Here is a 16524-nt window from a genome sequence, read left to right on the forward strand (position 1 = left end):
GTATATAATTATATATGTAGAGCTGGTATAACCTGGGTATCTCCTGTATATAATTATATATGTACAGCTGGTATATACTGGGCATCTCCTGTATATAATTATATATGTAGAGCTGGTATAACCTGGGCATCTCCTGTATATAATTATATATGTACAGCTGGTATAACCTGGGCATCTCCTGTATATAATTATATATGTACAGCTGGTATAACCTGGGTATCTCCTGTATATAATTATATATGTACAGCTGGTATAACCTGGGTAACTCCTGTATATAATTATATATGTAGAGCTGGTATAACCTGGGCATCTCCTGTATATAATTATATATGTAGAGCTGGTATAACCTGGGTATCTCCTGTATATAATTATATATGTACAGCTGGTATAACCTGGGTATCTCCTGTATATAATTATATATGTACTGCTGGTATAACCTGGGTATCTCCTGTAGATAATTATATATGTACAGCTGGTATAACCTGGGCATCTCCTGTATATAATTATATATGTACAGCTGGTATAACCTGGGTATCTCCTGTATATAATTATATATGTACAGCTGGTATAACCTGGGCGTCTCCTGCATATAATTATATATGTACTGCTGGTATAACCTGGGTATCTCCTGTAGATAATTATATATGTACAGCTGGTATAACCTGGGCGTCTCCTGTATATAATTATATATGTACAGCTGGTATAACCTGGGCATCTCCTGTACATAATTATATATGTACAGCTGGTATAACCTGGGTAACTCCTGTATATAATTATACATGTACAGCTGGTATAACCTGGGCATGTCCTGTATATAATTATATATGTACAGCTGGTATAACCTGGGCATCTCCTGTATATAATTATATATGCACAGCTGGTATAACCTGGGCATCTCCTGTATATAATTATATATGTACAGCTGGTATAACCTGGGCATGTCCTGTATATAATTATATATGTACAGCTGGTATAACCTGGGCATGTCCTGTATATAATTATATATGTACAGCTGGTATAACCTGGGCATGTCCTGTATATAATTATATATGTACAGCCACTATAACCTGGGTAACTCCTGTATATAATTATATATGTACAACCAGTTTAACCTGGGCATCTCCTGTATATAATTATTTATGTACAGCTGGTATAACCTGGGCATGTCCTGTATATAATTATATATGTACAGCCACTATAACCTGGGTATCTCCTGTATATAATTATATATGTACAGCTGGTATAACCTGGGCATCTCCTGTATATAATTATTTATGTACAGCTGGTATAACCTGGGTGTCTCCTGTATATAATTATATATGTACAGCTGGTATAACCTGGGAATCTCCTGTATATTATTATTATTATTATTTATTTATATAGCACCATTGATTCCATGGTGCTGTACATGAGAAGGGGTTACATACAAGTTACAAATATCACATACAGTAAACAAACTAACAATGACGGACTGATACAGAGGGGCGAGGACCCTGCCCTTGCGGGCTTACATTCTACATGTCCTGTATATAATTATATATGTACAGCTGATATAACCTGGGCATCTCCTGTATATAATTATACGTACAGCTGGTATAACCTGGGCATCTCCTGTATACAATTATATATGTACAGTTGGTATAACCTGGGAATCTCCTGTATACAATTATATACCGTATGTACGGCTGGTATAACCTGGGCATCTCCTGTATACAATTTTATATCTATAGCTGGTGTAATCTGGGCATCTTCTGTATATAATTATATATGTTCAGCTGGTATAACCTGGGCATATTCTGTGGAAGGCCCTACCCGTAGGGAATGGGGGATGGTCACCACCTGAGCTCTTATCTGAGCCTGTCCCCTAACGCCCTATGTGGGTCCTTCCCCCGCCGCCGTCAGGATACTTAGTCCCTAGTAGTCACCTATTACTGCCCTGGCTAGTCCACTGGCCGGCAAGGAGCACTAGCCTCACCTCTGCAGATAATACACACAGGGGGAAGTGACAAACACCAAAGGGACAAGGTAACAGAAACACCACACGTAGCTTATGAACACCGCTGCTAAGCTCCACACGGCAGATAACAATAGCAGCTGGACTCCAATCACTAGACGTGGCTGACACCAGGGAGCTGCTCCTGCTAGGCTGGTCTGCAGAAAGGACCTGTATCACCAACAGTCAGCTGATGCATCAGGTGACCTCTTAAAGGCAGGTGGGAGTGGTCACCACCCGCATCAGCTGACCCAGCAGCACTGCCTTAACATCAGATAGCCAGTAGTGATGAGCGAATATACTCATTTCCCAGCATGCTCGGGGGTCCTCCGAGTATTTTTTAGTGCTCGGCTGATTTAGTTTTCTTGCCGCAGCTGAATGATTTACATCTGTTAGCAGCATAAGTACATGTGGGGGTTGCCTGGTTGCTAGGGAATCCCCACATGTACTCAGCCTGGCTAACAGATGTAAATCATTCAGCTGCGGCAAGAAAAACTAACTCTCCGAGCACAAAAAATACTCGGAGGACCCCCGAGCATGCTCGAGAAATGAGTATATTCGCTCATCACTAATAGCCAGCAGAGGGGGGAGGAACTGAAATTAACCCCCGATGGTCCAAAAGGAAAAAAGTTTTAAACTGAGTGGAACCAGAGCTATCTATATCCAAAAATGGATCGTGACACCGCTCTTCTTCTCTCTTTTCCTTTTCTCTTCTCTTCTTTCCTTTTATCACTTCTCCTCTTCTCTCCTCTTTTTCATCTCTGCTCTCCTATCCTTTTCTCTCCTCTCCTTTTCAGTCTTCTCCTTTTCTCTCCTCCCCTCTTCTTTCCTCTCTCCTTTCCTCTCCTCATCTTTTCTCTCCACTCCTTTTCTCTCCTGTTCTCTGTTCTTTTCTTCTCCTCTTCTCTCCTATTCTCTCCTGTCTTCTTCTTCTCCTCTTTCCTCTCCTATTCTCACCTTTTATCTCCTCTTCTTTCCTTTCCTATTCTCTCCTCTTCTCTCATCTCCTTTTCTCTCTTCTCTTCTTAACTTCTCTCCTTTTCTCTCCTCTCATCATCTCTGCTCTTCTTTCCTCTCCTATTCTCTCCTCTCCTTTCCTCCCCTCTTCTCTCCTATTCTCTTCTCGCCTCTTCTTTCCTCTCCTCTTCTTTCCACTCCTTTTCTTTTCTCTCCTATCATCTTCTGTCCTTTTCTTTCCTCTCTTATCCTCTCCTCTCATCTTTTCTCCTCTTTTTTCTTCTCCCCTTCTCTCCTCTTCTTTCCTCTCCTCTTCTCTCATCTCCTTTTCTTTCTTCTTCTCTTCTCGCCTATTCTCTCAAATTTTCTTTCCTCTAATCATCTCTGCTCTTCTTTTTTTCCTCTCATCTCCTCGTTTCCTCTCCTAGTTGCTCTCCTCTTCTTTTCTCTCCTCTCATCTTCTCTCCTCTTCTCTCATCGCCTTTTCTCTCCTCTTCTCTCTCCTCTTCTCTTCTTTCCTCTCCTTTTCTCTCCTCTCCTTTTCTCTCCTCTCCTTTTCTCTCCTCTCCTTTTCTCTCCTCTCCTTTTCTCTCCTCTCCTTTTCTCTCCTCTCCTTTTCTCTCCTCTCTTTTTCTCTCCTCTCTTTTTCTCTCCTCTCCTTTTCTCTCCTCTCATCTTCTCTCCTTTTCTCTCCTCTCCTCTGCTTTTCTCTTCTCTCCTTTTCTCTCCTCTCCTTTTCTCTCCTCTTCTTTCCTCTCTTATTCTCTCCTCTCATCTTCTCTCCTCTCCTTTTCTCTCCTCTTCTTTCCTCTCTTATTCTCTCCTCTTCTTTCCTCTCTTATTCTCTCCTCTCATCTTCTCTCCTCTCCTTTTCTCTCCTCTTCTTTCCTCTCTTATTCTCTCCTCTTCTTTCCTCTCTTATTCTCTCCTCTCATCTTCTCTCCTCTCCTTTTCTCTCCTCTCCTTTTCTCTCCTCTCCTTTTCTCTCCTCTCCTTTTCTCTCCTCTCCTTTTCTCTCCTCTCCTTTTCTCTCCTCTCCTTTTCTGTCCTCTCATCTTCTCTCCTTTTCTCTCCTCTCCTTTTCTCTCCTCTCATCTTCTCTCCTTTTCTCTCCTCTCCTTTTCTCTCCTCTCATCTTCTCTCCCTTTCTCTCCTCTCCTCTGCTTTTCTCTTCTCTCCTTTTCTCTCCTCTTCTTTCCTCTCTTCTTCTCTCCTCATCTCCTCTCCTCTCTGCTCCTCCTGAGCTTTTTTTGCATCCACTTCAGTAGATTTATCGATGCTTCCACTTTTAGAGAAGTAAAGTGTCGGGGGAGCGTTTTCTGGGGCAGAGGATTCTGCAGGGAGTTCTCACTTAAAGGGCAGCTCCTGGATCTCACCCCCACCCGGATACACGCAGCTTCCAGGAGGGAGAGAGTCTGGAACTGTGGCATTAGAATTAACCCTTCATAGTGCTGCTCCTCATCTCCAGGACGCTCTGTGCTGTGGATACATTGTGGATGAGCTCTCGGGCGCCCCTTGTGGCGAGGTTGCTCATTGCACCTGGTGCATGGTATAACATGGGTAACTTTTTGCCTCCTTTTTCTGCAGTTTGCAGCCGAATTCGATCAGCTCGACCAGTTGCTTCCAACGCTGGAAAAAGAAGTTTCTGGATTTGGGGCGACAGAACCGACAGAAAGCGGGTTACCTCCGAAGTCCGAAATACTCCCGACATCTTTACCCGCTGGCACGGTGGCGCGGACCCCCACAGGGCTTAACAGTAAGTTTCTCCAGCCAATCGCCTTCTCCGAGATCAGTGGTTCTGCTGATGGCCGGCGCCGCTTCTCTCCGGATATTATCAGGTTAAGCCGATAAAAATCATTTTCATTGGATATTTCTCTAGAATTACCAACACTATTCATTCATTTCTGATCCGGAGTCATATCGCTTTCTCCTCCTGCGTTCGGACTTTTCTCCGATTTTTCTGTTACCAGAGTTGAGATCTGTTCGATTAGATGTGTAAAATCTTTTGACGGCGATGAACCGCAATCCTAGATCAATAATCTGACTTTTGGATGCAGCTTTGGATGTGAGTGGAGTAGAAAAGTAAAAATCGGTACAAATTAATAAAAAATAAATCCTATTTACCTCTAAAAGAAAAAAAAAAAATATCGACTTGTCAGAACAGTACTGGCGACCATACTGGTTGTCACCCAGCTTTCCCAGAAGCTGAAAAATAACGGAATGAATACCGCCAAGGATTTTTTCTTCTAGTCCTATGGTATTGTGGTGTGGAAGCGATGGCCATGGCGGCCTTGTCTGGATGGTTTGTGTAACATTCACCCCCTGGGCGCCGACGCCATAAATCTGCCAGGCGGGGGAGGGGAGAGCGTTTTTTTTTATCTCATGGAGCTACTGCGGTGATTTGTAGGAGTGACCCGCTGCCAGGAATCGGCATTAATACTCATTCTGGCCCAGAGTGGAGGACATGAGGCTGATTAATGGCCTCCATGGGAGGAGGACGCCTCTGATGGATTGGATGCGCTGGGCTGAGGGCCTCCTCTGGAGTCAGTGCACTGTACCCCACCTCCTCCGCACCAGGGCTCATAATTCAGCAGTCGGAGGGAGGGCGGACCGGTGCTCCATTTAGAAGGTCGGCGAAATATATATATATAATAAAAAAATCCCTTTTTCCGATATGTACGTATGATCACAATTTTCAATCTTTGGAGGGATATTCCATTTGTATCGAAATCACTGTATAATGAAAGTTTTGCAAACTTTGAATATACTTTTCTGCTTCCATTTTTAAGAATTATCCCGAGTACACTGACTTAGCAAAAATATCTCGATAAAAAAAGGATCCAATCGATGCTGTGCGCCAATTTCTTTTATGTCTTATGTTTTTGTGCCCAAAGTTTTTAGAGATTGAGGCGAAACTTACAGGAGTTGGAAAATTTAGCAGATTTATTAAGGAGTAAATGTTTTTTTATTTAATTATTGATGAGCTTGTGCCATGTTATGAATCTTTGTAATAAACTCCATGACATTACGTTGCTTCCTTCTCTCTCAAACACCGTGCTGAAGGTGCCGTTTTTACTGCCTAGTTAACGCTCTTTTACAAGCTGCTTTGAACTGCTGCTCTAAGAGGAATTAAATGGACACTGTCACCTGAATTTGGAGGGAACAATCTTCAGCCATGGAGGCGGGGTTTTTGGGTGTTTGATTCACCCTTTCCTTACCCGCTGGCTGCATGCTGGCTGCAATATTGGATTGAAGTTCATTCTCTGTCCTCCATAGTACACACCTGCGCAAGGCAAGGTTGCACCTTGTGCAGGCGTGTACTATGGAGGACAGAGAATGAACTTCAATCCAATATTGCAGCCAGCATGCAGCCAGCGGGTAAGGAAAGGGTGAATCAAACACCCAAAAACCCCGCCTCCATGGCTGAAGATTGTTCCCTCCAAATTCAGGTGACAGTGTCCCTTTAAGCACAATTTGCACACTTTCCCCACCTGAGCTTATCTGATTCCCTCCTCATGTTCAGACAGGGAGAGTGTCTCTAACTAGTGTTTGAGTCTGGATTCTTCCTAGAGCAGCAGCTCAAAGCAGCTTGTAAAAGAGCATGAACTAGGCAGTAAAAACTACACCTTCAGCACGGTGTTTGAGAGAGAAGGAAGCAACGTAATGTCATGGAGTTTATTACAGCAATTCTTAACATTGCAAAAGCTGATCAATAATTAAATTGAAAAACTTAACCAAGAGTTTGCATCAGAAGATACCACAAACTTATACAGCAGACGCCACTGTCATAAATTTGGCACAGTCACTGCCAGCCGTGCTGTGAAAAGCTAGGACAGTGTTTGACAACTCTGCCCTATTCTTGCTTACTTCCAAAGGTTGAAAATTCCAAATATCACAGCAGAGGGTTTGTTACCATTGTATCCAGTCCAGACAATCTTCATCATAGCAAATCTCTATCTTAGTTGCTAACAATGTATCAGTGCAGGTAAAGGTCAGTTACAATGTATCAGTGCTGGTAAAGGTTAGTTACAATGTATCAGTGCAGGTAAAGGTCAGTTACAATGTATCAGTGCTGGTAAAGGGCAGTTACAATGTATCAGTGCAGGTGAAGGTCAGTTACAATGTATCAGTGCAGGTAAAGGTCAGTTACAATGTATCAGTGCAGGTGAAGGTCAGTTACAATGTATCAGTTCAGGTGAAGGTCAGTTACAATGTATCAGTGCAGGTGAAGGTTAGTTACAATGTATCAGTGCAGGTAAAGGTTAGTTACAATGTATCAGTGCAGGTGAAGGTTAGTTACAATGTATCAGTGCTGGTAAAGGTCAGTTACAATGTATCAGTGCAGGTAAAGGTTAGTTACAATGTATCAGTGCAGGTGAAGGTCAGTTACAATGTATCAGTGCAGGTGAAGGTTAGTTACAATGTATCCGTGCTGGTAAAGGTCAGTTACAATGTATCAGTGCTGGTAAAGGTTAGTTACAATGTATCAGTGCAGGTGAAGGTCAGTTACAATGTATCAGTGCAGGTGAAGGTTAGTTACAATGTATCAGTGCTGGTAAAGGTTAGTTACAATGTATCAGTGCAGGTGAAGGTCAGTTACAATGTATCAGTGCAGGTGAAGGTTAGTTACAATGTATCAGTGCAGGTAAAGGTTAGTTACAATGTATCAGTGCAGGTAAAGGTTAGTTACAATGTATCAGTGCAGGTAAAGGTTAGTTACAATGTATCAGTGCTGGTAAAGGTCAGTTACAATGTATCAGTGCAGGTGAAGGTTAGTTACAATGTATCAGTGCTGGTAAAGGTTAGTTACAATGTATCAGTGCAGGTGAAGGTCAGTTACAATGTTTCAGTGCAGGTAAAGGTCAGTTACAATGTATCAGTGCTGGTAAAGGTCAGTTACAATGTATCAGTGCAGGTGAAGGTCAGTTACAATGTATCAGTGCAGGTAAAGGTTAGTTACAATGTATCAGTGCAGGTAAAGGTTAGTTACAATGTATCAGTGCAGGTGAAGGTTAGTTACAATGTATCAGTGCTGGTAAAGGTCAGTTACAATGTATCAGTGCAGGTGAAGGTCAGTTACAATGTATCAGTGCAGGTGAAGGTCAGTTACAATGTTTCAGTGCAGGTAAAGGTTAGTTACAATGTATCAGTGCAGGTAAAGGTTAGTTACAATGTATCAGTGCAGATGAAGGTTAGTTACAATGTATCAGTGCTGGTAAAGGTCAGTTACAATGTATCAGTGCAGGTGAAGGTCAGTTACAATGTATCAGTGCAGGTAAAGGTTAGTTACAATGTATCAGTGCAGGTAAAGGTTAGTTACAATGTATCAGTGCAGGTGAAGGTTAGTTACAATGTATCAGTGCTGGTAAAGGTCAGTTACAATGTATCAGTGCTGGTAAAGGTTAGTTACAATGTATCAGTGCAGGTAAAGGTTAGTTACAATGTATCAGTGCTGGTAAAGGTTAGTTACAATGTATCAGTGCAGGTAAAGGTTAGTTACAATGTATCAGTGCAGGTGAAGGTCAGTTACAATGTTTCAGTGCAGGTGAAGGTCAGTTACAATGTATCAGTGCAGGTGAAGGTCAGTTACAATGTATCAGTGCTGGTAAAGGTTAGTTACAATGTATCAGTGCTGGTAAAGGTCAGTTACAATGTATCAGTGCTGGTAAAGGTTAGTTACAATGTATCAGTGCAGGTGAAGGTTAGTTACAATGTATCAGTGCTGGTAAAGGTTAGTTACAATGTATCAGTGCTGGTAAAGGTTAGTTACAATGTATCAGTGCAGGTAAAGGTTAGTTACAATGTATCAGTGCAGGTGAAGGTCAGTTACAATGTTTCAGTGCAGGTGAAGGTCAGTTACAATGTATCAGTGCAGGTGAAGGTTAGTTACAATGTATCAGTGCTGGTAAAGGTTAGTTACAATGTATCAGTGCAGGTGAAGGTTAGTTACAATGTATCAGTGCAGGTAAAGGTTAGTTACAATGTATCAGTGCAGGTGAAGGTTAGTTACAATGTATCAGTGCTGGTAAAGGTTAGTTACAATGTATCAGTGCTGGTAAAGGTTAGTTACAATGTATCAGTGCTGGTAAAGGTTAGTTACAATGTTTCAGTGCAGGTAAAGGTCAGTTACAATGTATCAGTGCAGGTGAAGGTCAGTTACAATGTATCAGTGCAGGTGAAGGTTAGTTACAATGTATCAGTGCTGGTAAAGGTCAGTTACAATGTATCAGTGCAGGTGAAGGTCAGTTACAATGTATCAGTGCAGGTAAAGGTTAGTTACAATGTATCAGTGCAGGTAAAGGTTAGTTACAATGTATCAGTGCAGGTGAAGGTTAGTTACAATGTATCAGTGCTGGTAAAGGTTAGTTACAATGTATCAGTGCTGGTAAAGGTCAGTTACAATGTATCAGTGCTGGTAAAGGTTAGTTACAATGTATCAGTGCAGGTAAAGGTTAGTTACAATGTATCAGTGCTGGTAAAGGTCAGTTACAATGTATCAGTGCAGGTGAAGGTCAGTTACAATGTATCCGTGCTGGTAAAGGTCAGTTACAATGTATCAGTGCTGGTAAAGGTCAGTTACAATGTATCAGTGCTGGTAAAGGTCAGTTACAATGTATCAGTGCAGGTAAAGGTTAGTTACAATGTATCAGTGCAGGTGAAGGTTAGTTACAATGTATCAGTGCTGGTAAAGGTTAGTTACAATGTATCAGTGCTGGTAAAGGTCAGTTACAATGTATCAGTGCAGGTGAAGGTTAGTTACAATGTATCAGTGCAGGTGAAGGTTAGTTACAATGTATCAGTGCTGGTAAAGGTTAGTTACAATGTATCAGTGCAGGTGAAGGTTAGTTACAATGTATCAGTGCAGGTAAAGGTTAGTTACAATGTATCAGTGCAGGTGAAGGTTAGTTACAATGTATCAGTGCTGGTAAAGGTTAGTTACAATGTATCAGTGCTGGTAAAGGTTAGTTACAATGTATCAGTGCTGGTAAAGGTTAGTTACAATGTTTCAGTGCAGGTAAAGGTCAGTTACAATGTATCAGTGCAGGTGAAGGTCAGTTACAATGTATCAGTGCAGGTGAAGGTTAGTTACAATGTATCAGTGCTGGTAAAGGTCAGTTACAATGTATCAGTGCAGGTGAAGGTCAGTTACAATGTATCAGTGCAGGTAAAGGTTAGTTACAATGTATCAGTGCAGGTAAAGGTTAGTTACAATGTATCAGTGCAGGTGAAGGTTAGTTACAATGTATCAGTGCTGGTAAAGGTTAGTTACAATGTATCAGTGCTGGTAAAGGTCAGTTACAATGTATCAGTGCTGGTAAAGGTTAGTTACAATGTATCAGTGCAGGTAAAGGTTAGTTACAATGTATCAGTGCTGGTAAAGGTCAGTTACAATGTATCAGTGCAGGTGAAGGTCAGTTACAATGTATCCGTGCTGGTAAAGGTTAGTTACAATGTATCAGTGCTGGTAAAGGTCAGTTACAATGTATCATTGCAGGTAAAGGTTAGTTACAATGTATCAGTGCTGGTAAAGGTTAGTTACAATGTTTCAGTGCAGGTAAAGGTCAGTTACAATGTATCAGTGCCGGTAAAGGTCAGTTACAATGTATCAGTGCAGGTAAAGGTCAGTTACAATGTATCAGTGCTGGTAAAGGTCAGTTACAATGTATCAGTGCAGGTGAAGGTTAGTTACAATGTATCAGTGCTGGTAAAGGTCAGTTACAATGTATCAGTGCTGGTAAAGGTCAGTTACAATGTATCAGTGCAGGTGAAGGTTAGTTACAATGTATCAGTGCAGGTGAAGGTTAGTTACAATGTATCAGTGCAGGTGAAGGTCAGTTACAATGTATCAGTGCAGGTAAAGGTTAGTTACAATGTATCAGTGCTGGTAAAGGTTAGTTACAATGTATCAGTGCTGGTAAAGGTCAGTTACAATGTATCAGTGCAGGTGAAGGTTAGTTACAATGTATCAGTGCAGGTAAAGGTTAGTTACAATGTATCAGTGCTGGTAAAGGTTAGTTACAATGTATCAGTGCAGGTGAAGGTCAGTTACAATGTATCAGTGCAGGTAAAGGTTAGTTACAATGTATCAGTGCTGGTAAAGGTTAGTTACAATGTATCAGTGCTGGTAAAGGTCAGTTACAATGTATCAGTGCAGGTGAAGGTTAGTTACAATGTATCAGTGCAGGTAAAGGTTAGTTACAATGTATCAGTGCAGGTAAAGGTTAGTTACAATGTTTCAGTGCAGGTAAAGGTTAGTTACAATGTATCAGTGCTGGTAAAGGTTAGTTACAATGTATCAGTGCTGGTAAAGGTCAGTTACAATGTATCAGTGCAGGTGAAGGTTAGTTACAATGTATCAGTGCTGGTAAAGGTCAGTTACAATGTATCAGTGCAGGTGAAGGTCAGTTACAATGTATCAGTGCAGGTGAAGGTTAGTTACAATGTATCAGTGCTGGTAAAGGTCAGTTACAATGTTTCAGTGCAGGTAAAGGTCAGTTACAATGTATCAGTGCAGGTGAAGGTCAGTTACAATGTATCAGTGCAGGTGAAGGTTAGTTACAATGTATCAGTGCTGGTAAAGGTTAGTTACAATGTATCAGTGCAGGTGAAGGTCAGTTACAATGTATCAGTGCTGGTAAAGGTTAGTTACAATGTATCAGTGCTGGTAAAGGTTAGTTACAATGTATCAGTGTCGGTGAAGGTTAGTTACAATGTATCAGTGCTGGTAAAGGTCAGTTACAATGTATCAGTGAAGGTCAGTTACAATGTATCAGTGCTGGTGAAGGTTAGTTACAATGTATCAGTGCTGGTAAAGGTTAGTTACAATGTATCAGTGTCGGTGAAGGTTAGTTACAATGTATCAGTGCTGGTAAAGGTCAGTTACAATGTATCAGTGCATATAAAAGTTAGTTACAATGTATCAGTGCCGATAAAGGTTGGTTACAATGTATCAGTGCTGGCAAAGGTTACAATGTATCAGTGTGTGTGTGTGTGTGTGTGTGTGTGTGTGTGTGTGTGTGTGTAAAAGTTAGTTACAATGTATCAGTGCAAGTGAAGGTTAGTTACAATGTATCAGTGCAGGTAAAGGTTAGTTACAATGTATCAGTGCCGGTAAAGGTTAGTTACAATGTATCAGTGCTGGTAAAGGTTAGTTACAATGTATCAGTGCTGGTAAAGGTTAGTTACAATGTATCAATGCAGGTAAAGGTTAGTTACAATGTATCAATGCAGGTAAAGGTTAGTTACAATGTATCAGTGCTGGTAAAGGTTAGTTACAATGTATCAGTGCGTGTAAAAGTTAGTTACAATGTATCAGTGCTGGCAAAGGTTAGTTACAATGTATCAGTGCTGGTAAAGGTTAGTTACAATGTATCAGTGCAGGTAAAGGTTAGTTACAATGTATCAGTGCGTGTAAAAGTTAGTTACAATGTATCAGTGCTGGCAAAGGTTAGTTACAATGTATCAGTGCTGGTAAAGGTCAGTTACAATGTATCAGTGCAGGTAAAGGTTAGTTACAATGTATCAGTGCAGGTGAAGGTCAGTTACAATGTATCAGTGCAGGTGAAGGTCAGTTACAATGTATCAGTGCAGGTGAAGGTTAGTTACAATGTATCAGTGCAGGTGAAGGTTAGTTACAATGTATCAGTGCTGGTAAAGGTTAGTTACAATGTATCAGTGCAGGTGAAGGTCAGTTACAATGTATCAGTGCAGGTGAAGGTTAGTTACAATGTATCAGTGCAGGTGAAGGTCAGTTACAATGTATCAGTGCAGGTAAAGGTTAGTTACAATGTTTCAGTGCAGGTAAAGGTTAGTTACAATGTATCAGTGCAGGTAAAGGTTAGTTACAATGTATCAGTGCTGGTAAAGGTCAGTTACAATGTATCAGTGCAGGTGAAGGTCAGTTACAATGTATCAGTGCTGGTAAAGGTTAGTTACAATGTATCAGTGCTGGTAAAGGTTAGTTACAATGTATCAGTGCAGGTGAAGGTCAGTTACAATGTTTCAGTGCAGGTAAAGGTTAGTTACAATGTATCAGTGCAGGTGAAGGTCAGTTACAATGTATCAGTGCAGGTGAAGGTTAGTTACAATGTATCAGTGCTGGTAAAGGTTAGTTACAATGTATCAGTGCTGGTAAAGGTTAGTTACAATGTATCAGTGCAGGTGAAGGTCAGTTACAATGTATCAGTGCAGGTAAAGGTTAGTTACAATGTTTCAGTGCAGGTAAAGGTTAGTTACAATGTATCAGTGCTGGTAAAGGTTAGTTACAATGTATCAGTGCTGGTAAAGGTTAGTTACAATGTATCAGTGCTGGTAAAGGTTAGTTACAATGTATCAGTGCTGGTAAAGGTTAGTTACAATGTATCAGTGCTGGTAAAGGTTAGTTACAATGTATCAGTGTCGGTGAAGGTTAGTTACAATGTATCAGTGCTGGTAAAGGTCAGTTACAATGTATCAGTGCATATAAAAGTTAGTTACAATGTATCAGTGCCGATAAAGGTTGGTTACAATGTATCAGTGCTGGCAAAGGTTACAATGTATCAGTGTGTGTCTGTGTGTGTAAAAGTTAGTTACAATGTATCAGTGCAAGTGAAGGTTAGTTACAATGTATCAGTGCAGGTAAAGGTTAGTTACAATGTATCAGTGCTGGTAAAGGTTAGTTACAATGTATCAGTGCTGGTAAAGGTCAGTTACAATGTATCAGTGCAGGTGAAGGTTAGTTACAATGTATCAGTGCTGGTAAAGGTTAGTTACAATGTATCAGTGCTGGTAAAAGTCAGTTACAATGTATCAGTGCAGGTGAAGGTTAGTTACAATGTATCAGTGTAGGTGAAGGTTAGTTACAATGTATCAGTGTAGGTGAAGGTTAGTTACAATGTATCAGTGCAGGTGAAGGTCAGTTACAATGTATCAGTGCAGGTAAAGGTTAGTTACAATGTTTCAGTGCATGTAAAGGTTAGTTACAATGTATCAGTGCTGGTAAAGGTTAGTTACAATGTATCAGTGCTGGTAAAGGTTACAATGTATCAGTGTGTGTGTCTGTGTGTGTAAAAGTTAGTTACAATGTATCAGTGCAGGTGAAGGTCAGTTACAATGTATCAGTGCAGGTAAAGGTTAGTTACAATGTTTCAGTGCAGGTAAAGGTTAGTTACAATGTATCAGTGCTGGTAAAGGTTACAATGTATCAGTGTGTGTGTGTCTGTGTGTGTAAAAGTTAGTTACAATGTATCAGTGCAAATGAAGGTTAGTTACAATGTATCAGTGCAGGTAAAGGTTAGTTACAATGTATCAGTGCAGGTAAAGGTTAGTTACAATGTATCAGTGCTGGTAAAGGTTAGTTACAATGTATCAGTGCTGGTAAAGGTTAGTTACAATGTATCAGTGCAGGTAAAGGTTAGTTACAATGTATCAGTGCAGGTAAAGGTTAGTTACAATGTATCAGTGCAGGTAAAGGTTAGTTACAATGTTTCAGTGCAGGTAAAGGTTAGTTACAATGTTTCAGTGCTGGTAAAGGTTAGTTACAATGTATCAGTGCTGGTAAAGGTTACAATGTATCTGTGTGTCTGTGTGTGTAAAAGTTAGTTACAATGTATCAGTGCAAGTGAAGGTTAGTTACAATGTATCAGTGCAGGTAAAGGTTAGTTACAATGTATCAGTGCAGGTAAAGGTTAGTTACAATGTATCAGTGCTGGTAAAGGTTGGTTACAATGTATCAGTGCTGGTAAAGGTTACAATGTATCTGTGTGTCTGTGTGTGTAAAAGTTAGTTACAATGTATCAGTGCAAGTGAAGGTTAGTTACAATGTATCAGTGCAGGTAAAGGTTAGTTACAATGTATCAGTGCAGGTAAAGGTTAGTTACAATGTATCAGTGCAGGTAAAGGTTAGTTACAATGTATCAGTGCTGGTAAAGGTTAGTTACAATGTATCAGTGCTGGTAAAGGTCAGTTACAATGTATCAGTGCAGGTGAAGGTTAGTTACAATGTATCAGTGCTGGTAAAGGTTAGTTACAATGTATCAGTGCTGGTAAAAGTCAGTTACAATGTATCAGTGCAGGTGAAGGTTAGTTACAATGTATCAGTGTAGGTGAAGGTTAGTTACAATGTATCAGTGTAGGTGAAGGTTAGTTACAATGTATCAGTGCAGGTGAAGGTCAGTTACAATGTATCAGTGCAGGTAAAGGTTAGTTACAATGTTTCAGTGCAGGTAAAGGTTAGTTACAATGTATCAGTGCTGGTAAAGGTTAGTTACAATGTATCAGTGCTGGTAAAGGTTAGTTACAATGTATCAGTGCTGGTAAAGGTTAGTTACAATGTATCAGTGCTGGTAAAGGTTAGTTACAATGTATCAGTGTCGGTGAAGGTTAGTTACAATGTATCAGTGCTGGTAAAGGTCAGTTACAATGTATCAGTGAAGGTCAGTTACAATGTATCAGTGCTGGTGAAGGTTAGTTACAATGTATCAGTGCTGGTAAAGGTTAGTTACAATGTATCAGTGTCGGTGAAGGTTAGTTACAATGTATCAGTGCTGGTAAAGGTCAGTTACAATGTATCAGTGCATATAAAAGTTAGTTACAATGTATCAGTGCCGATAAAGGTTGGTTACAATGTATCAGTGCTGGCAAAGGTTACAATGTATCAGTGTGTGTGTGTCTGTGTGTGTAAAAGTTAGTTACAATGTATCAGTGCAAATGAAGGTTAGTTACAATGTATCAGTGCAGGTAAAGGTTAGTTACAATGTATCAGTGCAGGTAAAGGTTAGTTACAATGTATCAGTGCTGGTAAAGGTTAGTTACAATGTATCAGTGCTGGTAAAGGTTAGTTACAATGTATCAGTGCAGGTAAAGGTTAGTTACAATGTATCAGTGCAGGTAAAGGTTAGTTACAATGTATCAGTGCAGGTAAAGGTTAGTTACAATGTTTCAGTGCAGGTAAAGGTTAGTTACAATGTTTCAGTGCTGGTAAAGGTTAGTTACAATGTATCAGTGCTGGTAAAGGTTACAATGTATCTGTGTGTCTGTGTGTGTAAAAGTTAGTTACAATGTATCAGTGCAAGTGAAGGTTAGTTACAATGTATCAGTGCAGGTAAAGGTTAGTTACAATGTATCAGTGCAGGTAAAGGTTAGTTACAATGTATCAGTGCTGGTAAAGGTTGGTTACAATGTATCAGTGCTGGTAAAGGTTACAATGTATCTGTGTGTCTGTGTGTGTAAAAGTTAGTTACAATGTATCAGTGCAAGTGAAGGTTAGTTACAATGTATCAGTGCAGGTAAAGGTTAGTTACAATGTATCAGTGCAGGTAAAGGTTAGTTACAATGTATCAGTGCAGGTAAAGGTTAGTTACAATGTATCAGTGCTGGTAAAGGTTAGTTACAATGTATCAGTGCTGGTAAAGGTCAGTTACAATGTATCAGTGCAGGTGAAGGTTAGTTACAATGTATCAGTGCTGGTAAAGGTTAGTTACAATGTATCAGTGCTGGTAAAAGTCAGTTACAATGTATCAGTGCAGGTGAAGGTTAGTTACAATGTATCAGTGTAGGTGAAGGTTAGTTACAATGTATCAGTGTAGGTGAAGGTT

General features: G+C 40.4%; 1 protein-coding gene across 7 annotated transcripts in view; it reads left to right on the top strand.

Annotated features, from left to right (window-relative positions):
* Nucleotides 1–16524, top strand: part of NCOA1 (nuclear receptor coactivator 1) — a 391964-nt gene that overhangs the window by 322433 nt on the left and 53007 nt on the right. For all 7 annotated transcript variants that reach the window (XM_069728421.1, XM_069728418.1, XM_069728417.1 and 4 more), the window contains exon 11: nucleotides 4538–4706. In XM_069728421.1, coding sequence (XP_069584522.1) covers nucleotides 4538–4706 — 169 coding nt within the window. The remainder of the gene's footprint in view (nucleotides 1–4537; nucleotides 4707–16524) is intronic.

The sequence above is a fragment of the Ranitomeya imitator genome, chromosome 5 (genome assembly GCF_032444005.1).
Source record: "Ranitomeya imitator isolate aRanImi1 chromosome 5, aRanImi1.pri, whole genome shotgun sequence".
Lineage (NCBI taxonomy): Eukaryota > Metazoa > Chordata > Amphibia > Anura > Dendrobatidae > Ranitomeya > Ranitomeya imitator.